Source organism: Haliotis rufescens, unplaced genomic scaffold (assembly GCF_023055435.1).
Source record: "Haliotis rufescens isolate VD_foot unplaced genomic scaffold, xgHalRufe1.0.p SCAF_12, whole genome shotgun sequence".
Taxonomy (NCBI): domain Eukaryota; kingdom Metazoa; phylum Mollusca; class Gastropoda; order Lepetellida; family Haliotidae; genus Haliotis; species Haliotis rufescens.
Window position 1 is genome coordinate 32,632,213 of NW_025963802.1, and position 24,162 is coordinate 32,656,374.

The 24,162-nt window shown below is 41.1% G+C and overlaps 2 protein-coding genes across 2 annotated transcripts in view; both read left to right on the top strand.

Annotated features, from left to right (window-relative positions):
* The window catches only part of LOC124111912, an 82,941-nt gene that overhangs the window by 8,510 nt on the left and 50,269 nt on the right, over positions 1 to 24,162 (top strand). The gene's annotated exons all lie outside the window — the stretch shown is intronic.
* On the top strand, positions 9,764 to 22,267 carry LOC125378245. The gene is made up of 2 exons (XM_048393553.1): positions 9,764 to 9,811; positions 19,642 to 22,267. Exon 2 carries the CDS (start codon positions 19,664 to 19,666, stop codon positions 20,309 to 20,311), a length of 648 nt encoding a protein of 215 aa, XP_048249510.1. The 5' UTR covers positions 9,764 to 9,811; positions 19,642 to 19,663; the 3' UTR covers positions 20,312 to 22,267.

Below are 24,162 nucleotides of genomic sequence, written 5' to 3' on the forward strand. Positions count from 1 at the left end.
CACTTACTTCTTCAGGGAGACAAGCATGCAGTACTGGTAACATATTTTGCTACTTTCTTCTACAGGGAGACAAGCATGAAGTACTGGTGACATATTTTGCCACTTACTTCTACCTGGAGACAAGCATGCAGTACTGGGGACATATTTTGCCACGGTCTCCTACAGGGAGACAAGCATGCAGCACTGGGGACATATTTTGCCACTTTCCTCTACAGGGAGACAAGCATGCAGTACTGGGGACATATTTTGCCACGGCTTCCCACATTGAGACAAGCATGCAGTACTGGGGACATATTTTGCCACTTACTTCTACAGGGAGACACGCCTGCATTAATGGGGACATATTTTGCCACGGGTTCCCACAGTGATACAAGCATGCAGTACTGGTAACATATTTTGCCACGGCTTCCCACAGTGATACAAGCATGCACTACTGGTGACATATTTTGCCACGGTCTCCCACAGTGAGACAAGCATGCAGTACTGGTAACATATTTTGCCACTTACTTCTACAGGGAGACAAGCATGCAGTACTGGGGACATATTTTGCCACGGGTTCCCACAGTGAGATAAGCATGCAGTACTGAGGACATATTTTGCCACTCACTTCTACAGGGAGACACGCCTGCAGTCCTCGGGACATATTTTGCCACGGCTTCCAAAAGTGATACAAGCATGCACTACTGGTGACACATTTTGCCACGGCCTCCCACAGTGAGACAAGCATACAGTACTGGTAACATATTTTGCCATTTACTTCTACAGGGAGACAAGCATGCAGTACTGGGGACATATTTTGCCACGGGTTCCCACAGTGATACAAGCATGCAGTACTGGGGACATATTTTGCCACTCATTTCTACAGGGAGACACGCCTGCAGTCCTCGGGACATATTTTGCCACGGCTTCCAAAAGTGATACAAGCATGCACTACTGGTGACATATTTTGCCACTTTCTTCTACAGGGGAAGCATGCAGTACTGGGGACATATTTTGCCACGGCTTCCCACAGTGATACAAGCATGCAGTACTGGGGACATATTTTGCCACTTTCTTCTACAGGGAGACACGCCTGCAGTACTACACTATGTAAACTACCGTTAGGTTGATACCGTTTACTGTTACTCAACGAAACATCGACATCCATACCGACCGCCACCGCATTCTAGTGGTAGAGAGTCCGCCCGGAGAGCGGAAGGTACATGTAGGTGGTTCAATCCCCGGCCGCGTCATATCAAAAGACGTTAAAAGATAATACTTGTTGTTACCCTGCCTGACTCTCGGCATTAAGGGGCTAAAACAAGGACTGTTCGGCTCGGAGTCGTGTCTGGGAGGGGTATTCATGTTAACATGGTATCTCAGTGGTCTAGCACTATAAAATCGGCATTACTCCGGACTGGTAGAAGCAGCCACTACCATTTCTAAACTTAATCAACACAACATTGAACAAAAGTTTACGAAAGTTTATAAGTGAATGTATACAGGAACGGCACAATATATGCTCGAAGTCAAAACCAGATGGAGATACTTATGAGAAATATCATGATCGACGCCATCTAACGATCAACAAGTATCGGAAAAAGCAGTTACTCATTGCCCACATAGGACAAAGACTTGATTATGAGGAGGAAGAAGATACTGAACTGGTTTGTTCGGCTTGTTTACCAGTCTCCATTCGTAAACTTCTTGTTGTTGTTCTTCTTCTTATTATTATTCTTATTATTCTAAGTTTCTGATTAGTGGGATGTGTAATCAATGTTATTATCGTGATAGGGATCAATAAGCACTACGATCACATAATGGATAGTGTTATACAGGCAATAAACCAATTCGTGGTATCACGATCCGATAAACATGCAAATGAGTTCAACAAGCAGGAACTAGTTTTAGTAAGCTCTGTACACCGATGTGGTATTTACTTCCTCAAAAACTTTTTCACAACTTTCCTTGAACCATTTGATAGCAGTTTCCTGTTCGGTGTGTATTGTCATAATCTCTATGTATTTATCATTTATTTGAAGTATTTCATTAAAATACCACGTACATATCGGATTTCGAAAAAAGCATGGTGCCGTAATGTTTGTCTATTCAGCCTTCCTGGACAATGAAAAGGACTTTGATAGTATTAGCCATGCTGGTCTGTTTGTAAAAAAACCTGTATAACGTAGGCATTCAGAGGAAGAAACGGCTCTTCTCTATCAAAGTTACAACAACAGTTGTAGTGCATACATGTATGTCAACTACTGTGGTGAAACATCACATACTTTTCATGTTGAGCAGGGTGTCAGGCAAGGACCCATACTTTATTCGTGACTCTTTCTGTTTATATTAATGATCTGGCTTATGAACTAAGAGGAAAGGACTGTGGTATATTTGTATATGGACTACATTTCAGTTATGCTCCCTGGTGAGACTATATTAGTCAACGCAATACCCGCAAATCGCTCTTAACACTGTTACACAGTTTGTATATGACTGGAGATTTACTTACAATGCAACTAATAGCCAAATCGTTATATTCAGTAGATTGAATTCCCAACATGATACCTTCCCATTTCATCTTGGTAGTGTTCCTAATGGAACATTAGATAGAGTAACATATGGGGGGTGTCATTTTAACACTGAACTGACATGTACAAATATGATAGTGCGATGTTGCCGAAACGCAAGACGCACAGTAAGCACACTCAATTCTTTAGGATTGAATAGTTGTGATCTCCACCCTGTTGTATGTGCTACATACGGTGCCCCATAAGGGACATGGATTCTGCTTTTCAATATTTTGATATTTCACTTACTTTTATCATAACCTTTTGCAAATTAACACAATTTGTCATACAAATATGTGATAAATCATGTATAAAAACAACCGAAAACATGGAAAATATACCTTCATGTAGCTATGGAATCGCTAAAATGTGAAGCGAAAATGTCAAAAACTAAAATTGAAATGTCCAAAACGAAAAGGTCAAAAAGTAAAATGAAAATGTCAGCGATTCAATATCTTCTTTATGCATGATTTATCACATATGTGTATGACAAATCGTGTTAATTTGCAAAAGGTTATGATAAAAGTAAGTGAAATATCAAAATATTGAAAAACAGACTCCATGTCCCTTATGGGCCACCGTAGCTACAATATGGCACCGATTGGCTCTCTCTACTAGCTACTGTGTCTGTGAGCTGCTAAGCGGTATACGTGGTCAAATACTATTCAGATATTCATTCAAGGCCGATGTAAATAGGGCCACGGGTGGCCAAGTCGTCTAAGGCGACGCGATTTGCTGTCCCGGGTTGCGTCCCTTGGGCACGCCAGAAACCTATGGTTGTGGGTTCTAATCCCGGTTCGCCCCGATTATGTTTCTAAGTTTGTCAGCACCATACCTGTGCTCGTGGGTTTTACCGAAGTGGTAAACGTCTGAGACCTGCATCACTTTGGGCTTTCCTCCCACATTCAGCTGACACGCTGTGATATAACTGGAATGCTGTTAAAAGCGGCGTTAAACCCAACTCACTCACTCACTCACTCATTGGCTCTGAGAATCTCAGAGATATTGCAAATCATCGGATTTTTATTCTGGAGGAAATATAGATTTCATTCATTCATTCATCTTATGGAATAGCTGTTTTTCGCGTCCATAGTTAACGCGATTGCACATCGTTCATTGTTTATTCGTCAGTGATCTTTGCTTGTGACAACTGGAGTCCATCCATTTTAGATTGTCTCTCGTTGACTATATACATCTGATAAATAACAAAACTGATCTTTTACCAATTCGTCTATTATTTCTTTATTTATATTTTACTAACACCCTAGTTAGAGGAGCTCAGCTGCGGGACAATCCACCAGGCACTAAGGCTCTCACCTGTATACTGTAATATCTATGCTGACAAAGCTATAGATCGCTGTGACCATTTCCGTATATTGATGTCTGTTTCACTAATGCAGTATTCTTTCATAACCCCCATCAATTCACGATGACAACGTTGAACTTGCTTCAATCGATTGTAGTTAAAAACCGGCCATCTGGTATAAGGAGGTGGGGACAAACAATAATCTATTCCAGAAAATATTATACAGAAGCGTCTTCCTTTGGTTTAACGAAAGAAAATGTTCAATTGATTTTCTGAAAATGAAATTCTCCAGCTTTTGTCGAGTAAAAACTGTACCTGTTGCTCAGCGTACGGCATTTAGCAACATACTGCAGTCGAACAAAACAACCGCTGTTGCTCTTCCTCTGAGCAACTGAGGCAAATCTGGGGTTCGAACCCGCGAGTAGCAGATCCTGTTAGTTACGGGATTCCTTCAATGTACTTAAACAACCGGGTCAACGGTGCTCACTTTGTTTTCCATACATTATTAATGGATAAAGTATTAACGATATAGAGCTATGTGCACATACACGGATATAGTCTACAATAATATTATACTATAGCTATTAGAGTCAATAACGAAGGAACGAAACAAAATGGAAACGACAAATACCATTTCCAGCATCCTCAATAGTCTAGAGTATGGAATCTCCGTTCCATTTCGTTTCGGAAGTGACGTCACCGCCACTGCTGCTCCTATATCTAACTAAGCACATATTTATTTGATTGGACGTCTGTCTTTTGTTCTCGTCAATTTAGGCAAGTAAAAAGTAGGTGAGGTGAGGTAAAGTGGGGTTTATTTGGCGTCAGGTAAAATTATCCAACCTTGCGCTCTCCGCAGACGCTCAATCCACCAAACCACAGAGGCGGAGGCCACGGAATCCCACACGATACAAACATGCTGAGGACAATTTTGGCCACGGTTTCCATCCTGTAGACAAGAATGTGGTGCTGTGGACCTATTCTGCCACGGAATCACACTGGATACAAGAATGCGGTACTGGGGACATATTTGGCCACGGTATCCATCCGAGAGACACGAATGCGGCGCTGGGGACCTATTTTGCCACGGAATCCGTACAAGGAAACAAGCATGAGGTGGGGTACTAATTTGTCCGGGAATCTCTACGAGGAGACATGCATGCTGTGCTGGGAACCTATTTTGCCACGGAATCCGTAAAGGGGGCAAGCACGATGTAAGGTCCTATTTTGTAACGAAATCCCTTCGAGGAGACATGCATGCAGTGCTGGGAACCTATTTTACCACGGATTCCGTACAAGGAGACAAGCATGAGGTGGGGTCCTGTTTTGTCACGGAATCTCTACGAGGAGACAAGCATGAGGTTGGGTCCTGTTTTGTCACGGAATCTCTACGAGGAGACAAGCATGAGGTGGGGTCCTATTTTGTAACGGAATCCCTTCGAGGAGACATGCATGCAGTGCTGGGAACCTATTTTACCACGGAATCCGTAAAAGGAGACAAGCATGAGGTGGGGGTCCTGTTTTGTCAAGGAATCCCTACGAGGTGACAAGTATGCGGTGCTAGGACCTATTATTGAAAGGGAATCCCCATGGGGATATAAGAATGATGTGAGGTCCTATTTTGAAACGGAATCCCTTCGAGGAGACATGCATGCAGTGCTGGGAACCTATTTTACCACGAAATCTCTACGAGGAGACAAACATGAGGTGGGGTCCTGTTTTGTCACGGAACCTCTACGAGGAGACAAGCATGAGGTGGGGTCCTGTTTTGTAACGGAATCCCTTCGAGGAGACATGCATACAGTGCTGGGAACCTATTTTACCAAGGAATCTCTACGAGGAGACAAGCATGAGGTTGGGTCCTATTTTGTAACGGAATCCCTTCGAGGAGACATTCATGCAGTGCTGGGAACCTATTTTACCACGGAATCCGTACAAGGAGACAAGCATGAGGTGGGGTCCTGTTTTGTCCCGGAATCTCTACGAGGAGACAAGCATGAGGTGGGGTCCTGTTTTGTCCCGGAATCTCTACGAGGAGACAAGCATGAGGTGGGGTCCTATTTTGTCACGCAATCCCTACGAGGTGACAAGTATGCGGTGCTAGGACCTATTATTGAAAGGGAATCCCCTTGGGCATATAAGAATGATGTGAGGTCCTATTTTGTCACGGAATCCATTCGAGGAGACATGCATGCAGTGCTGCGAACCTATTTTACCACGGAATCCGTACAAGGAGACAAACATGAGGTGGGGTCCTGTATTGTCACGGAATCTCTACGAGGAGACAAGCATGAGGTGGGGTCCTGTTTTGTCCCGGAATCTCTACGAGGAGACAAGCATGAGGTGGGGTCCTGTTTTGTCACGGAATCTCTACGAGGAGACAAGCATGAGTTGGGGTCCTATTTTGTAACGGAATCCCTTTGAGGAGACATGCATGCAGTGCTGGGAACCTATTTTACCACGGAATCCGTACAAGGAGACAAGCATGAGGTGGGTCCTGTTTTGTCAAGGAATCTCTACGAGGAGACAAGCATGAGGTGGGGGTCCTGTTTTGTCCCGGAATCTCTACGAGGAGACAAGCATGAGGTGGGGTCCTGTTTTGTCACGCAATCCCTGCGAGGTGACAAGTATGCGGTGCTAGGACCTATTATTGAAAGGGAATCCCCTTGGGCATATAAGAATGATGTGAGGTCCTGTTTTGTCACGGAATCTCTACGAGGAGACAAGCATGAGGTGGAGTCCTATTTTGTAACGGAATCCCTTCGAGGAGACATGCATGCAGTGCTGGGAACCTATTTTACCACGGAATCCGTACAGGGAGACAAGGATGAGCTGGAGTCCTGTTTTGTCACGGAATCTCTACGAGGAGACAAGCATGAGGTGGGGTCCTGTTTTGTCACGGAATCTCTACGAGGAGACAAGCATGAGGTTGGGTCCTGTTTTGTCACGGAATCTCTACGAGGAGACAAGCATGAGGTGGGGTCCTATTTTGTAACGGAATCCCTTCGAGGAGACATGCATGCAGTGCTGGGAACCTATTTTACCACGGAATCCGTACAAGGAGACAAGCACGATGTAAGGTCCTATTTTGTAACGAAATCCCTTCGAGGAGACATGCATGCAGTGCTGGGAACCTATTTTACCACGGATTCCGTACAAGGAGACAAGCATGAGGTGGGGGTCCTGTTTTGTCCCGGAATCTCTACGAGGAGACAAGCATGAGGTTGGGTCCTGTTTTGTCACGGAATCTCTACGAGGAGACAAGCATGAGGTGGGGTCCTATTTTGTAACGGAATCCCTTCGAGGAGACATGCATGCAGTGCTGGGAACCTATTTTACCACGGAATCCGTAAAAGGAGACAAGCATGAGGTGGGGGTCCTGTTTTGTCAAGGAATCCCTACGAGGTGACAAGTATGCGGTGCTAGGACCTATTATTGAAAGGGAATCCCCATGGGGATATAAGAATGATGTGAGGTCCTATTTTGAAACGGAATCCCTTCGAGGAGACATGCATGCAGTGCTGGGAACCTATTTTACCACGAAATCTCTACGAGGAGACAAGCATGAGGTGGGGTCCTGTTTTGTCACGGAACCTCTACGAGGAGACAAGCATGAGGTGGGGTCCTGTTTTGTAACGGAATCCCTTCGAGGAGAAATGCATACAGTGCTGGGAACCTATTTTACCAAGGAATCTCTACGAGGAGACAAGCATGAGGTTGGGTCCTATTTTGTAACGGAATCCCTTCGAGGAGACATTCATGCAGTGCTGGGAACCTATTTTACCACGGAATCCGTACAAGGAGACAAGCATGAGGTGGGGTCCTGTTTTGTCCCGGAATCTCTACGAGGAGACAAGCATGAGGTGGGGTCCTGTTTTGTCCCGGAATCTCTACGAGGAGACAAGCATGAGGTGGGGTCCTGTTTTGTCACGCAATCCCTACGAGGTGACAAGTATGCGGTGCTAGGACCTATTATTGAAAGGGAATCCCCTTGGGCATATAAGAATGATGTGAGGTCCTATTTTGTCACGGAATCCCTTCGAGGAGACATGCATGCAGTGCTGCGAACCTATTTTACCACGGAATCCGTACAAGGAGACAAACATGAGGTGGGGTCCTGTATTGTCACGGAATCTCTACGAGGAGACAAGCATGAGGTGGGGTCCTGTTTTGTCCCGGAATCTCTACGAGGAGACAAGCATGAGGTGGGGTCCTGTTTTGTCACGGAATCTCTACGAGGAGACAAGCATGAGGTGGGGTCCTATTTTGTAACTGAATCCCTTTGAGGAGACATGCATGCAGTGCTGGGAACCTATTTTACCACGGAATCCGTACAAGGAGACAAGCATGAGGTGGGTCCTGTTTTGTCAAGGAATCTCTACGAGGAGACAAGCATGAGGTGGGGGTCCTGTTTTGTCCCGGAATCTCTACGAGGAGACAAGCATGAGGTGGGGTCCTGTTTTGTCACGCAATCCCTGCGAGGTGACAAGTATGCGGTGCTAGGACCTATTATTGAAAGGGAATCCCCTTGGGCATATAAGAATGATGTGAGGTCCTGTTTTGTCACGGAATCTCTACGAGGAGACAAGCATGAGGTGGAGTCCTATTTTGTAACGGAATCCCTTCGAGGAGACATGCATGCAGTGCTGGGAACCTATTTTACCACGGAATCCGTACAGGGAGACAAGGATGAGCTGGAGTCCTGTTTTGTCACGGAATCTCTACGAGGAGACAAGCATGAGGTGGGGTCCTGTTTTGTCACGGAATCTCTACGAGGAGACAAGCATGAGGTTGGGTCCTGTTTTGTCACGGAATCTCTACGAGGAGACAAGCATGAGGTGGGGTGCTGTTTTGTCACGGAATCCCTTCGAGGAGACCTGCATGCAGTGCTGGGAACCTATTTTACCACGGAATCCGTACAAGGGGACAAGCATGAGGACGGGTCCTGTTTTGTCACGCAATCCCTACGAGGTGACAAGTATGCGGTGCTAGGACCTATTATTGAAAGGGAATCCCCTTGGGGATATAAGAATGATGTGAGGTCCTATTTTGTAACGGAATCCCTTCGAGGAGACATGCATGCAGTGCTGGGAACCTATTTTACCACGGAATCCGTACAAGGAGACAAGCATGAGGTGGGGGTCCTGTTTTGTCACGGAATCTCTACGAGGAGACAAGCATGAGGTTGGGTCCTGTTTTGTCACGGAATCTCTACGAGGAGACAAACATGAGGTGGGGTCCTATTTTGTCACGGAATCTCTACGAGGAGACAAGCATGAGGTGGGGTCCTATTTTGTAACGGAATCCCTTCGAGGAGACATGCATGCTGTGCTGGGAACCTATTTTACCACGGAATCCGTACACGGAGACAAGCTTGAGGTGGGGTCCTGTTTCGTCATTCAAACTCTATAAGGAGACATGCATGCAGTGCTGGTGATCTATTTTGTCACGGAATCTCTTCGAGCAGACATGCATGCTGTGCTGGGAACCAAGTTTGTCAGGAAATCCCTACGAGGAGACAAGCATGAGTTTAGGTCCTAATTTTCCACGAAATCGCTTCGAGGAGACGAACTCGGGTGCTTGGGACATAATCCGCCACGGAATGTTCATAAGGCATTAATACATACCTCAATATCTCTGAATGAACATGATAAACGGGTAACACGTAAAAATGTTGCATAGAAAAGATAATATCACTTGATAACAAGCATTTATAGGTCACATATGGAAATGTAATATAAAATAAGGAAAACGTATAACGTGGAAAATTGATAACAGAATACGCGGAAAACACACGTCCTACAGAAGGTGAAAAAACAAGTCAAATGTCATTGGTTGATCATATGTTTGATAACCATATTTGGTATAATTTATATTGGTAATAAATATTTTGTAGTAGTCAGTATATACACACGACAGGACAGCCAGGAGTGGAGCTGACATCCAGAAGTTATACGTGAGTAACATTGTTACTCCTCTATCGGCAATGTTACTGCTATATCACAGTTGTCTGAAGATCAGTCAGTCTTGGTCTCGGATTAATACAGTTTGCACATCGGTTTTCCGATTCATACCTCGATGAACCGAAAAAAATACACAGTCAATCCTTGTAAAGACTTGATTATACTTACCACCGTCAACATTTCATTTAGGAATTCGAATGTAAACATGATGTTGTGGTTCTCTATTCATTCTCTATTCTATTGCTATGGTGGTACGTTGATTTATATTATAACAATCTATTGTTATATAGTGCTTGAATTCATAGTTCTGTTATGGAAATGTTCTTCATATTATTATATATCATCAGGGCTCCAAGCTGAAAGGCTGTATAGCCATATTGTAATCTTCGATTTATTATTATTATTATCCTTATAAAGTATTATCTATTATTCCGCCGAGTTTTTGTACCAGACCTAGCAAAATTACCACTGGTTCGATTTTTTCAAATTTCGCATGTGTATGTAGACGATGAATACTAGTGCCCGCCAAAATCCCAAGGTCGTAGGCCCAATGACCAAGGGTAGATAACGGAAAAACAAGTACTTTTTGAGGATATCTTTCGCCCTATTGCTCCCCAACCGCTTGTTCGATTACTTTCAAACCTTGCATGTATCTTCTGCTTGAGTTGCTTGAAATGTTTTGTTCTTTGACTTTGGTTATTGGTCACGTGATTTGCAGCCATATTAGATTCACATTTTTCACAGTGTCTTCAAGCAACTCCGAGTCCACGGCATGAAATGCTTTCAAACTTTCTGAGAATTGTCTCTATACATAACACATCAAACATTGTTAGCCGATTTTGGATATCTGTTTGGGTTATTGGATTTTTTATTTTAATCATTTGTTTCACCGAAATTTTTCTTTAAAGATCATATCTTGTAAGGTTCTTCACAGAACTATTGAAAGGTAGCAAATTTCGTAGCTGTGACGTCCTGCAAACGGAGTTTGACGGCGTTGGTACAAGCAAACCCTTTTATGATTCGAACATGAGGATTCGAGGTCGGAGATTGGTTTAGAACACCCTTGGACACCCCGGCACATGCAAATGTCGTAACGGCGATGTCCGCAAGCGGTGCTTACATTTCATAGCGTTAGCACAAGCAAGCCCGAACATGGACATTTGTGCGCAGTGTTACTTGGAGCCCGCCATTGCTGCATGATGATGATGATGATGATGATTATCAGAAGGGTTAGTTTGGTTTTGACGAAAATTTTTAAATGAAATGAGATCTAGTTAATCTGGACATGTTTTAACCAGTCGTCTGTCACATTCTGTGTTTCGTAATGTAAAAGAGCTAAAATTGTTTAGGGGAAATATATCGCCTTTCGTTAAAGTTAACCGGTCTATGTGTTGTTGAGCAATTACCTCTTTCAGCTATAGGCGTAGTATCGAGCTTTATCACGCACTTACCTTGCAATGTTGTACATCGTTTCTTTTTCAAGCTGCATCATTGAGAGTGAGTGCATATGTAGCGCGCACTCAGTCGTTCTCCTTTCACACTGTTATTGCAACTTATTGTTCAATACGATTATATACCAGGTTTCTATAAATTATGACTTTGTTCAATAGACAACACATGTAAAACAACGTGTTTGATACTAGAAATCTGTAATTAGTTGTCTTCATAATCACATGTATGGCGCTTGCTGTGCATGGTTGATCACTGTATTGTTTCAAGTAGTTCACTGTGTGTAATGTGTGATGATTCATTCCGTTTCAAACGGCTTACGGCACTGCATGGTTTATTGTTTTAACAGTTTTTCTTAACTTCCGGCAGAGATTATACACTCGTACATGTTCTTTGCTTTTGGATACATAGGCAATCAATAAGTTTGTCTGTAGTTTGCAATTATTTTCCAAAAGGATAATACGATTGCATGATGTAGTCACATTCTTCTAAACATACTTCAATTCTAAACCGGAAGTAAAAACACAAACCCAGTTAAACAAAACGGAATCGTACACAGGAGTAATGAGTGAGTGAGTAAGTTGGGTTTAACACAGCTTTGCATAGCGGGTTGCGGCCACTTAGGCTATTGGGCCAACCGTGCCACCGTACACAACTGTAACAAACTATCATACCACAAAGATGTTTTAGATGAGATTTGTATTGCTTAACATTCCATGAAGAAACAGTGGCACTATTCCACTATCACATCCTACAAAATAGATGTAAAATAAGTGCAAAACATACAGGTACATTCAACATACAAAGGAGGTACATTATAACAATTTTATTTTAAAACAAGTGTATTGTAGTGATATGGAAACAATGTGAGAATTGAACAACACTACTGTTATGTTGTACATACAAGGAATTTGTTTATAATTATAGATATGATAACAGATCTTGGAAATTGTTTCTGGATAACTGTTTTAAAAAAAATATTAAGAATGGTTCTTTTTAACAGAGTGTACCAAATTCCTTATAATGATTGAGGATTATTTGTGATTCTCTTCTTGGTTGTATTTTATACAAGACAGTGCATAGTGTTGCTCATTTTCTAAGACATCACATGTTTCACATGTTGTTCCAATGGGGTTGGTGTTTTTGTATGTCCACCAGTTTCAATTTTTAGTTGATAAAAGTGACCTATGTGCTTTGTTTTAAAATATGTTAGATAATTCTTAATATCTATAGATGTCTTGACCTACATGTATGTTCTTAACTTGCTTTTGGGTAAATAGGAATCCCTTAATGAATGCGTGAACATATTTTTACATTTGGACTGATTTTTTTCCACCGTGATATTGTTTGAATATTGCTAAAAGCGGCGTAAAACCATACTCACACACTTTTTCCTCTGCGTATGACATAATATGGCGGGGAACAATTGATGCACTGCAGCAATCTCTACTTGATATTTACCGGTTTAAAAAAGGGCAGCAAAGAGGGTGTGGGTGATCCTGGCACAGTCAGGTTGGTTAGGCTCATCGTCAGCTCAGGGCCCTTGCCCCTTCCACACGCAGCCCAGACATCGAAAAGGACTTCTCCCAGGAAGCGGTACCAAACTTAAGGCACCAAGAACAATGAGGACAACTTGGTACTTGGGATGAACGCGTGACATTTCAAAAGCGAGGTCTGCAATATTTGCCATGATTTTCCTGAATCTTGCCAATCACATTAGTGTCAAAAGGAACAATAAATTCAGGAATAGAAATGATTTAATTTGATTTATTAAAAAGGACAAGAACAGGTTTGTTAGTCTGGATACGCCTTAGGCTGTATGTGGGCCTATTTCAAAGAATTTTGTATTTATCATTTACCATGACGCCCTCTACATATTCTTGGTCGTACCACAGATGGACCTTTGTGTCAAAAAACACAAGCATGGAGAAGACGGCAATAAAATGATCGCGCCACTTCATCATGTCGTTTATGATACTGTGTTTGTGCTAAGGCTGAGCATCCATTGACAATGTGTTGGACAGCTTCATTAAATTCATTGCATAATCTACGGTGGCCCATAAGGGACATGGAGTCAGTTTTTCAATATTTTGATATTTCACTTACTGTTATCGTAACCTTTTGCAAATTAACACGATTTGTCATACACATATGTGATAAATCATGTATAATGAAGATATTGAATCGCTGAAAAGTGAAGCGAAAATGTGAAAACTAAAATGAAAATGTCAATAACAAAAACGAAAATGTCAAAAACTAAAATGAAAATGCCAAAAACTAAAATTAAAATACAGAAAACTATTTACACCGCGGTGATAATATTTATGCCGCAGTGGAAATAGTTTTCTGTACTTTCATTTTAGTTTTTGACATTTTCGCTTCACATTTCAACATTCAATAGCTACTTGAAAGTACTTTTTCCTTGTTTTCGGTTGTTTTTATACATCATTTAACACATATTTGTATGACAAATTGTGTTAATTTGCAAAAGGTTCCGATGTGTGTTAGTGAAATATCAAAATATTGAAAAACAGATTCCATGTCCTTTATGGGCCACCGTACATAATCTACATTTCATATTTACATTTTGATGCAAAATCCCACATTGAAAGATTCGTGTGTGAAGTGACGGGTCTTGAGCAGCAAACAGAAAGCCTTCTGTTTCACTTTTCAGGCCAGGCGACTTTATCCAAGCGAAGGACTCTGCAGGGTTGCTGATTTTCTCAACAGACAACACATAAACGCGATGCAGTGGTCGTTCAAATAGCCTGTCCCTGAAAAAAGTCTTGGCCGATTTGATATGGCACTTCGCTTGGTTGACACTCATTTCTGTACCGTCCAGTAGTACAGAAACATCAACATAATTAACATTGGCATTGATATTATGTCCCACATCCTTGGCTCGTTTAAGAAAACTGTGGAATGCCTTGTTTTCACAATGAGTCTTGACACGCATCACATGAGAATCATCAGACAAATAAACGTGTACAGAAGTGCACAATACAATTCTATCACGAAAAGCCTACACATTAATTAAACCATGTCCATTATAATTGGTAAATATGAGCTATTGAACTAAGAGCAGGGTTGGTGGGATCTGTTGTCTGACGTGATTCTTCGTGTGAATACCCTGACAGGATTATTTTTTATGTAGATACTATTTCATTTATTTCAAACAAAATCCATTTTTTTTCTCAGTTGAATACACATCATGTAAGTTTTGCCAAATGCCGAATCTTTTATGTCAAAGAACATATCATGGAATGGGCGATCTTTTTCAATTTATCTTCCCTTCACTAACCCGCTAGGTGCGCTGACCCGGACGGTCCAACCTTAAACTGACGGCGCATGTGGTATGCGCAATACGAGCACTACATGTTACTATGACGTCTATAGACAGTTAACTAGTACAACCTTCACCTCTGTCGGCAACGGTCACACTTGTGTGCGGACAGTATATCTTTTCGCCTAAACAATTATTTATTGATTGCCATGTCCGGAAATATATGTTCCTTGATATAATTATACATCAGGGATGACCACGACTGATTATATTGTATAGTTAACCACTAGATAGGCGTTTGAAGCGATGCGGTGAAATCAGCTGATCGTTCCTCCCAGGTCGCTTTGTTGACGTTTTGCAATCGGTACTGGAAGTGTTGCCCTTGATGTATGATTATGAAAATTAAGTAGATTTTGTATACGTTCCTATATCTATGTTGTAGCATCGCCGAGCAGGCCACATCATATGCATGCATTTCATTATGTTAAACTGTGAGGCGATACGTTACGCGAAATGTGAAGGTCTCATGCAACGTTGCCCGTAGGCTCAATGTTGTGAATATTGACAGCAACACATGTAAGTATTTGTCAGATATATAACTGAGAGCAATGAGAAATATTCTCAAGAAATTGTAAGAGTAACAGGCACTGTAAAATTACGTCATCAACTAGATATCATGATACAATCTTCAAAATAAAAGAAATGGAAATCACTGAAATCTGTTTTGATATTTAAGGGTTAAATGGTGCATGTTGTATACAAGGATTTTATGTGTATGAATGGTAGCTGTTTGTTGCCAAATACTACCATGATTATATTTCAATATGATCAATGAAAGATATATATTATTTTGGCCTTTTTTACAAAGCAGAAAAAAACCAATTCAGACACAGGGGACCCTATAAATTAGTTAAAATACATATTCAAGAGTATTTGTACCAACTACAATTTTTATAAAATAAAACAATATATTCATACTAATTGCCAATCTCTATAATGTTGTTTGTGTATTAACAATGCAGTGTCTACATCCAGTTTGCATTGACAATAATCATATGATTGTGACACAGATAAAGCTGATTCTTAACTTCATTAGGCCTTGCTTTTTTATGTTTCCTTGTTCTAAACTGATGTTTCAAATTCCAACAAACAAATTATTAATGTTTTTCTTTTTTCACTTCACACCAAAAGATATCTGCATTGCACAATGACTCTTATTATTTTATTTAATATCTTGGCACACTTGTGCATGTGTACTAGTATTGGGACTCTGGTATTCTTTCAGGTTTGGAGAATCAATCAATTCATTGTGAAAACATTTTTAATTTCTTACATAAGTTACTTTGATCTTGATAAGATCAAACTAGTTCCAAATTAATTTGAGAAGATTAAATTATGCAGTCTATACATTTCAGCCAGTCTGTCTAAAATACGGTCCTATTTTTAGTCAATAATAAATGAATGAAAATTTAAGAAAAAATATACCTTACCTGAGTGAATCAGTCAATATGCATATTGACTGAAATGTTCAGTCAAAATACATATTGGGCCTGATTATAGACACTGACTGTAAAATATGTAAGTATAATCTGTTATATGCAAAAACAAATAACATAAATAAATCCATTTATCTACATGGAATGACTGTGGGGTTCAATTTCCATTTATTTAACTATCAGATTTGATGATAAACTTTCATATTCATATTTTCATATAAAATTCATATTTGCTATATGATAATAATAACTACAAAATATACTTTAAAATACAGGTGTCTTGAAGAACTGTTGAATGAAAATCAGGATACTTAGATACAGCAGGATAGTGTGTGGGTTTGTATGGGAAATTTGTCAACATTAAAAAAAATATAATGTTACTAAAACAAGAAGATAAAACTTTGATTTAGATCTATTTATGCATCATACACATTTTGTGGGGTATTCAGTATGATTTGTTGTTTGTTGGGACACATCTCTGTATTTTAAGAGCATGAGTATCAGAATTCTGTAAGAAATGATGGATCAATGAATTAACACCTGTGATGACTCAGAGCACTTAATGGTGGGACACATGTTGTAAGGGGCAGAATAATATGGGTAAATCTCTTATTTCAAAGTATGATGACTAGTATGCATATTGCAACTGAGTAACTGAGTGCTTAATAGCTGCATGGTAGATGTTCATTAGGCCTATTTCTACAAAAATAATATAAATTTAAATATTCAGATGCAACTTTAACTTTGATATAAAAAAAGTAACGTTTAAAATCAGTTGTTTTATTATTTTGAACGTTATTTCTTCTTAAAATATTTGTAAAGGCACGGATGTATACTTACTATATAGATCATTGGTAAAGGCCTGTCAAAGATGTCTGTGTGCTGCAAATGTTGGCGTATCACTAATTTTATTAAATTGAAGTTCGTGGTAGTATTTGTTGAGATTTGAATGCTTGAATTGTTGTAGGAAATAACACAAAGGCTGATAAATAAAATGAGTTTGCATTATTTCATCGATGCAATATGTTAGCCCAGACTGACAGAATGCCTCGCTGTTTTCTGACGTAGAAAATACCGTGACAATATACCATTTTTCATGACGTTTTCCCCGCTATATTCCAAAGTGACAATTCGTCTTGTAGTTGAAGACTCAACAAATGTTGATAATATAAACTAATAATCACTACAAAATATGTGCTAGTTAAAAATATTCAGTTGTAAACGACCGTTTTTGAACGAAGGTGCAACAGGATAACTCTTTAGCTTGGCTCCGTCTCTACATGTCAGTCGTTGTCGCAGCGCGCATTGATCCGGGAACCAGACCGGAAGCGACAGGTTGGACCGTCGCTTATATCATTTCAAAAGGAGAGTTATCGTCCTTTGGAACAAAAAGATCGCCCATTTGATAAGACTTCTGTCCTACCCAACACACCCGAGGTCTATCTGTCCTACCCAACACACCCGAGGTCTATCTGTCCTACCCAACACATACGAGGTGTATCTGTCCTACCCAACACACCCGAGGTGTATCTGTCCTACCCAACACACCCGAGGTGTATCTGTCCTACCCAACACACCCGAGGTGTATCTGTCCTACCCAAAACACCCGAGGTGTATCTGTCCTACCCAACACACCCGAGGTGTATCTGTCCTACCCAACACACCCGAGGTGTCTCTGTCCTCCCCAACACATACGAGGTGTATCTGTCCTACCCAACACATACGAGGTGTATCTGTCCTACCCAACACATACGAGGTGTATCTGTCCTACCCAACACACCCGAGGTCTATCTGTCCTACCCAACACACCCGAGGTGTATCTGTCCTACCCAACACACCCGAGGTCTTTCTGTCCTAACCAACACACCCGAGGTGTATCTGTCCCACCCAACACACCCGAGGTCTTTCTACACGCATCAAGACCTCGTTCTCTCACCTTAACCTTTACTACGTAACGGCTGTCTGTTGAGAAATATACTCGTGTGTTGACCAGACAAACCAGTGATTAGTATTTTTATCATGAGCAACCATTCACGCAGTCGGAGTACAATGACACGTTGTGTTTTCAACCATGTCACCGATGTCGCCTGTTTTGACAAGTATAGTTTACTTGGGACCAATTCTAACACAGAATACCGCCGGGATGCGAAGTCAACAAAAGTTGCAAATGCTTCGATTAAGCTGAGCGTCTTGGTAGGATTTGTCGTTTGTATTCTCGGGAAGACCTTAAAAGTTGATCGCTGAAATGTTCATGGTGCCTACGATTAAATATCCAAACAATACACTGCATTTGTGTCCGGCAACCGTGCCAAACAGGAATAGTACCGCCGCTGTCAATGCTAATGGTTGTCATACCTGATACTGACTTGTGAACTGACAATTGCCCCATGCCCCTTTCAGTCGGAGATGACGTTGAGTGAGTATGGTTTTACGCCGCTTTTAGCAATATTCCAGCAATATCAGGGCGGGGGACACCAGAAATGGACTTCATACATTGTACCCATGTCGGGAATCGAACCCGGGTCTTCGGCGTGGCGAGCAAACGCTTTAACCACTAGGCTACCCGACCGCCCCTGAGATGACGTTGGGAGAGGACATGTGTGGACACTGTCATGATGACTTCATGTTTCATGGACATCAATATATTGTCCTCTTGCTATTTCAATCTGTGTTTGCCCTTTTTTTCTGTGATATGAAACCTCTAGTGTTATGAACAAGTAAACTGAGTGAGTTGGGTTACACGCCGCTTTGAAGAGTATTCCAATTACAACACGGCGTATCCAATTAATGTGGCAGAAAGCCCGAAGTGAATGCAGGTTTCAGACGTTTAGCACTTTGGTGAAACCCAAGAGAACTGGTATGGTGCTGACAACATAATCTGGGCGACCCGGGATTCGAAGCCACAATCATAGGTTTCTGGCGAGCCCAAGGGACGCAACTCTGCCACCCGTGCCCCCTTGTTATCCCAAAGCATTCGGCGTTGATTATACTATCCATAATGTTATAATGTATGCATATTATCTTGTTACATCCATGTTTGCTTCTTGTTCAACATGTTCAACTCTGCTCCGAGCAAATATTCCATCTAAATGACGATGACCTGTACCGAGTATGGACCAGACAATACAGTGATTGATGTGATGTCATATATAACCCAATTAGCGTTTGTGCGCAATCAAACTTTATGATGTAAAGTGAAACCTTGTTAATCAGGATTAACCTTCCCGGTGAAATCGTCCGGACTAACACATTTCCGGGTTAATAAATCTTGGGTATGAAGTAATGATATACACTCCCAGGAGAAATCATCCAAAAACCGCAGTTTCCGAATAAACGGGTTCTGGATTAACGGGGTTTCACTGTATACCAATCAAGCAGTTAACTATTACCTTCATTTTACAGAGGTAGACACAAGGCACAAATTACATCTTACAACTTGAGACAGTGTAGAAAAGTTTTATTTTAAGCGAAATAATTAGAGTGAAATACATAATACAGTACTTGAACGCAAAATTGAAGATTTACTTTCTCACTGACGTCGAAATTTGGTGTCCTTAGTTTTAATTAAATTTGATATTTTAAATATCCTTTACAGAGACTCCCTATCTCCAACAACCATGGGTCAAGTTCAAAGTGCAGCTGAGACTCAAGCTGAAGCTCAATGTTCAAAGAAGACCATTAAAGCATATAGAGAGTTGTTAATGGGTCTAAGAATTCGCAGCATGATAGGGTCTTATATGATGTACGACCAGTCAGACAAATACAGTACCTTGGCGTCCTGGATGCTCATAGCAGCTAGTGGAATAATGGGCGTGGCTGCAGGAGGTTTATCCCAGTACATCCCTATAGGGAAGGGAAGGATCTCTTTGATATCTAAGATAGCCATAGGGATGATCACTGGCTCAAGCGGCACCTTCAAAGCTGGCAGCATGCTTCTTCATGAAAAGTTTGAGGAGAAGCAGAAGCTTTTCAACAAGACAGGCGCCGGATGGCAGGAACTAGAGTTGAAGATCCGTCACTTCCTTGATACTACTGAGGACACAGAAAACATAGATAAGTACGAACAATTCACAAAGGACTGTATAAAACAACGGGGAGATATATGCCGTCTGTCAAAACCAGAGAGGGGCATCTACAAAAAGTTCAATGCAGGTTCGCCCAGTATCGTAATGGAGCGATATAAGAAAAAGAGAGATGTCGTCGCAGGTATTCGAGATGAACTTGAAAAGGAGGAATCCTCCTCCGAAGAACTTGGAGATGACTGACTTTTGCAACAAATGCTTTCCCCGCTGTTTTTTACTACTTTATGCTTTGAAGGCAACTGATGTACCTGCACGTCAGTAAGACAAGAGTAAATCTCAATCTTTTTGTTTCTTTTTTATTCGCATATTATCTGTGACGGCATGTTGTGTGTCCTTGTAATGTAATGTAATTAATCCAGACATAAGAATGATAGATATTAAGGGTAATACCTAGCCACTCTATCCAAATTTCTCGCCTCTTACGGCAAGCAGCAGTGTGATGTGGTCTAATGCTAACCCTGAATATTATGAATTTGAGTCAAAGGCCAATAAGAAACTAAAATAGAACTGTGAATACAAAAACTTGTCAAAGCCGAACAAATATGACGATAATGTAACTCTAAAATCTTAGCTTCTTGAAAATTCGCATAACTTTTAATTGTCATATATTTGTGGACGTTCTCCCCGTAATGTCTGTTTACAGTCCCATTATAACGTTCTTTCGAAAGTCGGATAACCATCCTGTTGGTATAACATAGTTATTTCCCATGTCATGTACATAAATAAAACTCGGGGATAAACAAACGTTGTTACAGATCTCCACAAGATTGTATGCCGGGGGATGGGGATGGGCGGCTTCAACTTTCCAATATTTAACATTCCCTTTATGTCGAGCGATATTCTATCAGTTACAGCCTTTGGTGTCTACATTTCACACCTTTTTGAGGTATAATAGAACATGCTCTTTCTACGAAGCTTTCAAAAAGCGTCATACGACGGAAGATATTTCAAAACTTGACGCATCAGTGACCACAAGGATGTCCGGTGCAATTCACTATATTGACTTGTACCATGTGTTCCATGTATTGTTTTGTTTATCCGATAAACAATTGACTTGCATGTGCATGTATTTGTGACGAGTGCAATCGGTGGGGCAGAATATGTTCACCTAGTACAGCACTATTTGATAGTGATTAATAAACTATAAAAGTCAAAGCCAGCGAATAATCAGTCTCAATTATCCGCCGAACAGATTCCTTTGAGCACCGATACTGACTTGTGAACTGACAATTGTCCCACGCCACTTTCAAGCTGAGATGACGTCAGGCAAAAGGCAAAATAGTGGCGGAAAAATTATGTAAATAGATCACTGAAAATCAATGACACCATGTGTTCGCGAAAAAGGTAAGCATGTCCTGCTCTACCGATATCACCCGCCACTCACAGAATTTGCATTAGAAAAGTAAGTGAAACAATTTACCGTTCTATTGGATGACGTAATGGTAGACGCCAGGGTCACATAGATAGCCTTTTAGTCGAGTGGTTAAAACTTAAGTACAACGTGTGAAGCCTAAATCTGGTGTCACCCGTTTTAGTTTTGCTGGAAAATTGCTAACGGTGGCATTAAACAACACTCAATCACCCAGTGTTCGCTCAAAAGGGTTAACATATCCTGCTGTAGTGGTAGAATCCGCCACACACACAATTTGCATAAAAAAGTAAAAATATTAAAAACAATATTCATGATATAGTCAGAATCACACACTGGACTATGCTACTAGCAAAGATAATCATTTCTTATGAATATGGAAATGGTTTTGTCGCTTTTATGTATGTAGTTATCTTTTATTATAAACCTGACATTTTCATTGTTGTATCGATCACAAATGCTTTTTAACGTTTAATGTTACTTTTCAAACATGTAATATAATTGAACTATTGTTAAAGTGAGCGCGGATTCCACCAACAATGTTATTTGGATCATTTAGATAGATCATATAGATTATGTATTTTCATTTAGTGTGCAAACATGGTGTGGGTTTTTTATTATTGATGTACGTCCTGAAAAAGCTTACTGTCGCTTTCTGATTCTGAAGGTTAACCATTTATAAGATGGAAATGGATCGAACATAAGTTTTGCAATTTGTCTACAAAATGTCATGCATTATGGGATATATTTTGTGCGTAGTGCTTATCTTAATATTTATATGCTTTATAATAAACTTGTAGTTATTTAATATGCCTGGAAATAAAATCAATTAAATAGCAATATTCCATCATCTTGTTTCCCAAATGTAGATACTATTTCATTTATTTCAAAGACAATCCATCTTTTTTCTGAGTTGAATACACACCATGTAAGTTTTCGGAATTGCCTATTCTTTTGTGTGAAAGAACTCGGGCTCATGTCATAGAATTGGAAAAACATTTTTCGCCATTTTAGAGTGAGATTGTATGGTATTGTATCTTAAAATTGTGTCAAAGATGCTTATGACACTTGAGTTTCTGTGGTTTGCTTGCTTGTTTGTTTGTTTGTTGTTTAACGCCGCACTCAGCAATATTCCAGCTATATGACGGCGGTCTGTAACTATTTGAGTCTGTAACAGACAATCCAGTGATTGACATCATGAGCATCCATCCACGCAATTGGGATACAATGACATGCATCAACCAAGCCAGCGAGCGTGACCAACCGATCCCGTTAATCGCCTCTTACGACAAGCATCGTCGCCTTTTACGGCAACCATTGGTTGCTGAAGACTTATTCTACCCCGGATCTTCGCGGGTTGAGTTTCTATGACGTCCGCCTAACCACAAATGACTCCGACAGGGAGACAAGCATGCACTACTTGGGAAACATTTTGCCACTTACTTCTACAGGGAGACAAGCATGCACTACTGGTGACATATTTTGCTACTTTCTTCTACAGGGAGACAAGCATGCACTACTGGTGACATATTTTGCTACTTACTTCTACAGGGAGACAAGCATGAAGTACTGATGACATATTTTGCCACGGCCTCCAACGGTGAGACAAGCATGCAGTACTATGGACATACTTTGCCCCTGACTCTGACAGGGAGACAAGCATGCAGTACTTGTGACATATTTTGCCACTTTCTTCTACAGGGAGACAAGCATGCAGTACTGGTGACATATTTTGTCACGGCCTCTCACAGTGATACAAGCATGCAGTACTTGTGACATATTTTGCCACGGCTTCCCACAGTGAGACAAGCATGCAGTACTTGTGACATATTTTGCCACTTACTTCTACAGGGAGACAAGCATGCAGTACTGGTGACATATTTTGCTACTTTCTTCTACAGGGAGACAAGCATGCACTACTGGGGACATAATTTGCCGCGGCTTCCCACAGTGAGATAAGCATGTAGTACTGGGGACATATTTTGCCACGGCCTCTCACAATGATACAAGCATGCAGTACTGATGACATATTTTGTCACTTTCTTCTCCAAGGAGACAAGCATGAAGTACTGGGGACAAATTTTGCAACTTTCTTCTACAGGGAGACAAGCATGCAGTATTGGTGACATATTTTGCCACTTACTTCTACAGGGAGACACGCCTGCAGTACTGGGGACATATTTTGCCGCTGCTTCCCACAATGATACAAGCATGCAGTGCTGATGACATATTTTGTCACTTTCTTCTCCAAGGAGACAAGCATGAAGTACTGGGGACAAATTTTGCCACTTTCTTCTGCAGGGAGACACGCCTGCAGTACTGGGGACATCTTATGCCACTTACTTCTACAGGAAGACACGCCTGCAGTACTGGGGACATATTTTGTCACGGCTTCCCACAGTGATACAAGCATGCAGTACTGGGAACATATTTGCCACTTACTTCTACAGGGAGACAAGCATGCAGTACTGGGGACATATTTTGTCACGGCTTCCCACAGTGATACAAGCATGCAGTACTGGTGACATATTTTGCAACTTACTTCTACAGGGAGACAAGCATGCAGTACTGGTGACATATTTTGCCACTTACTTCTACAGGGAGACACGCCTGCAGTACTGGGGACATATTTTGTCACGGCATCCCACATTGATACAAGCATGCA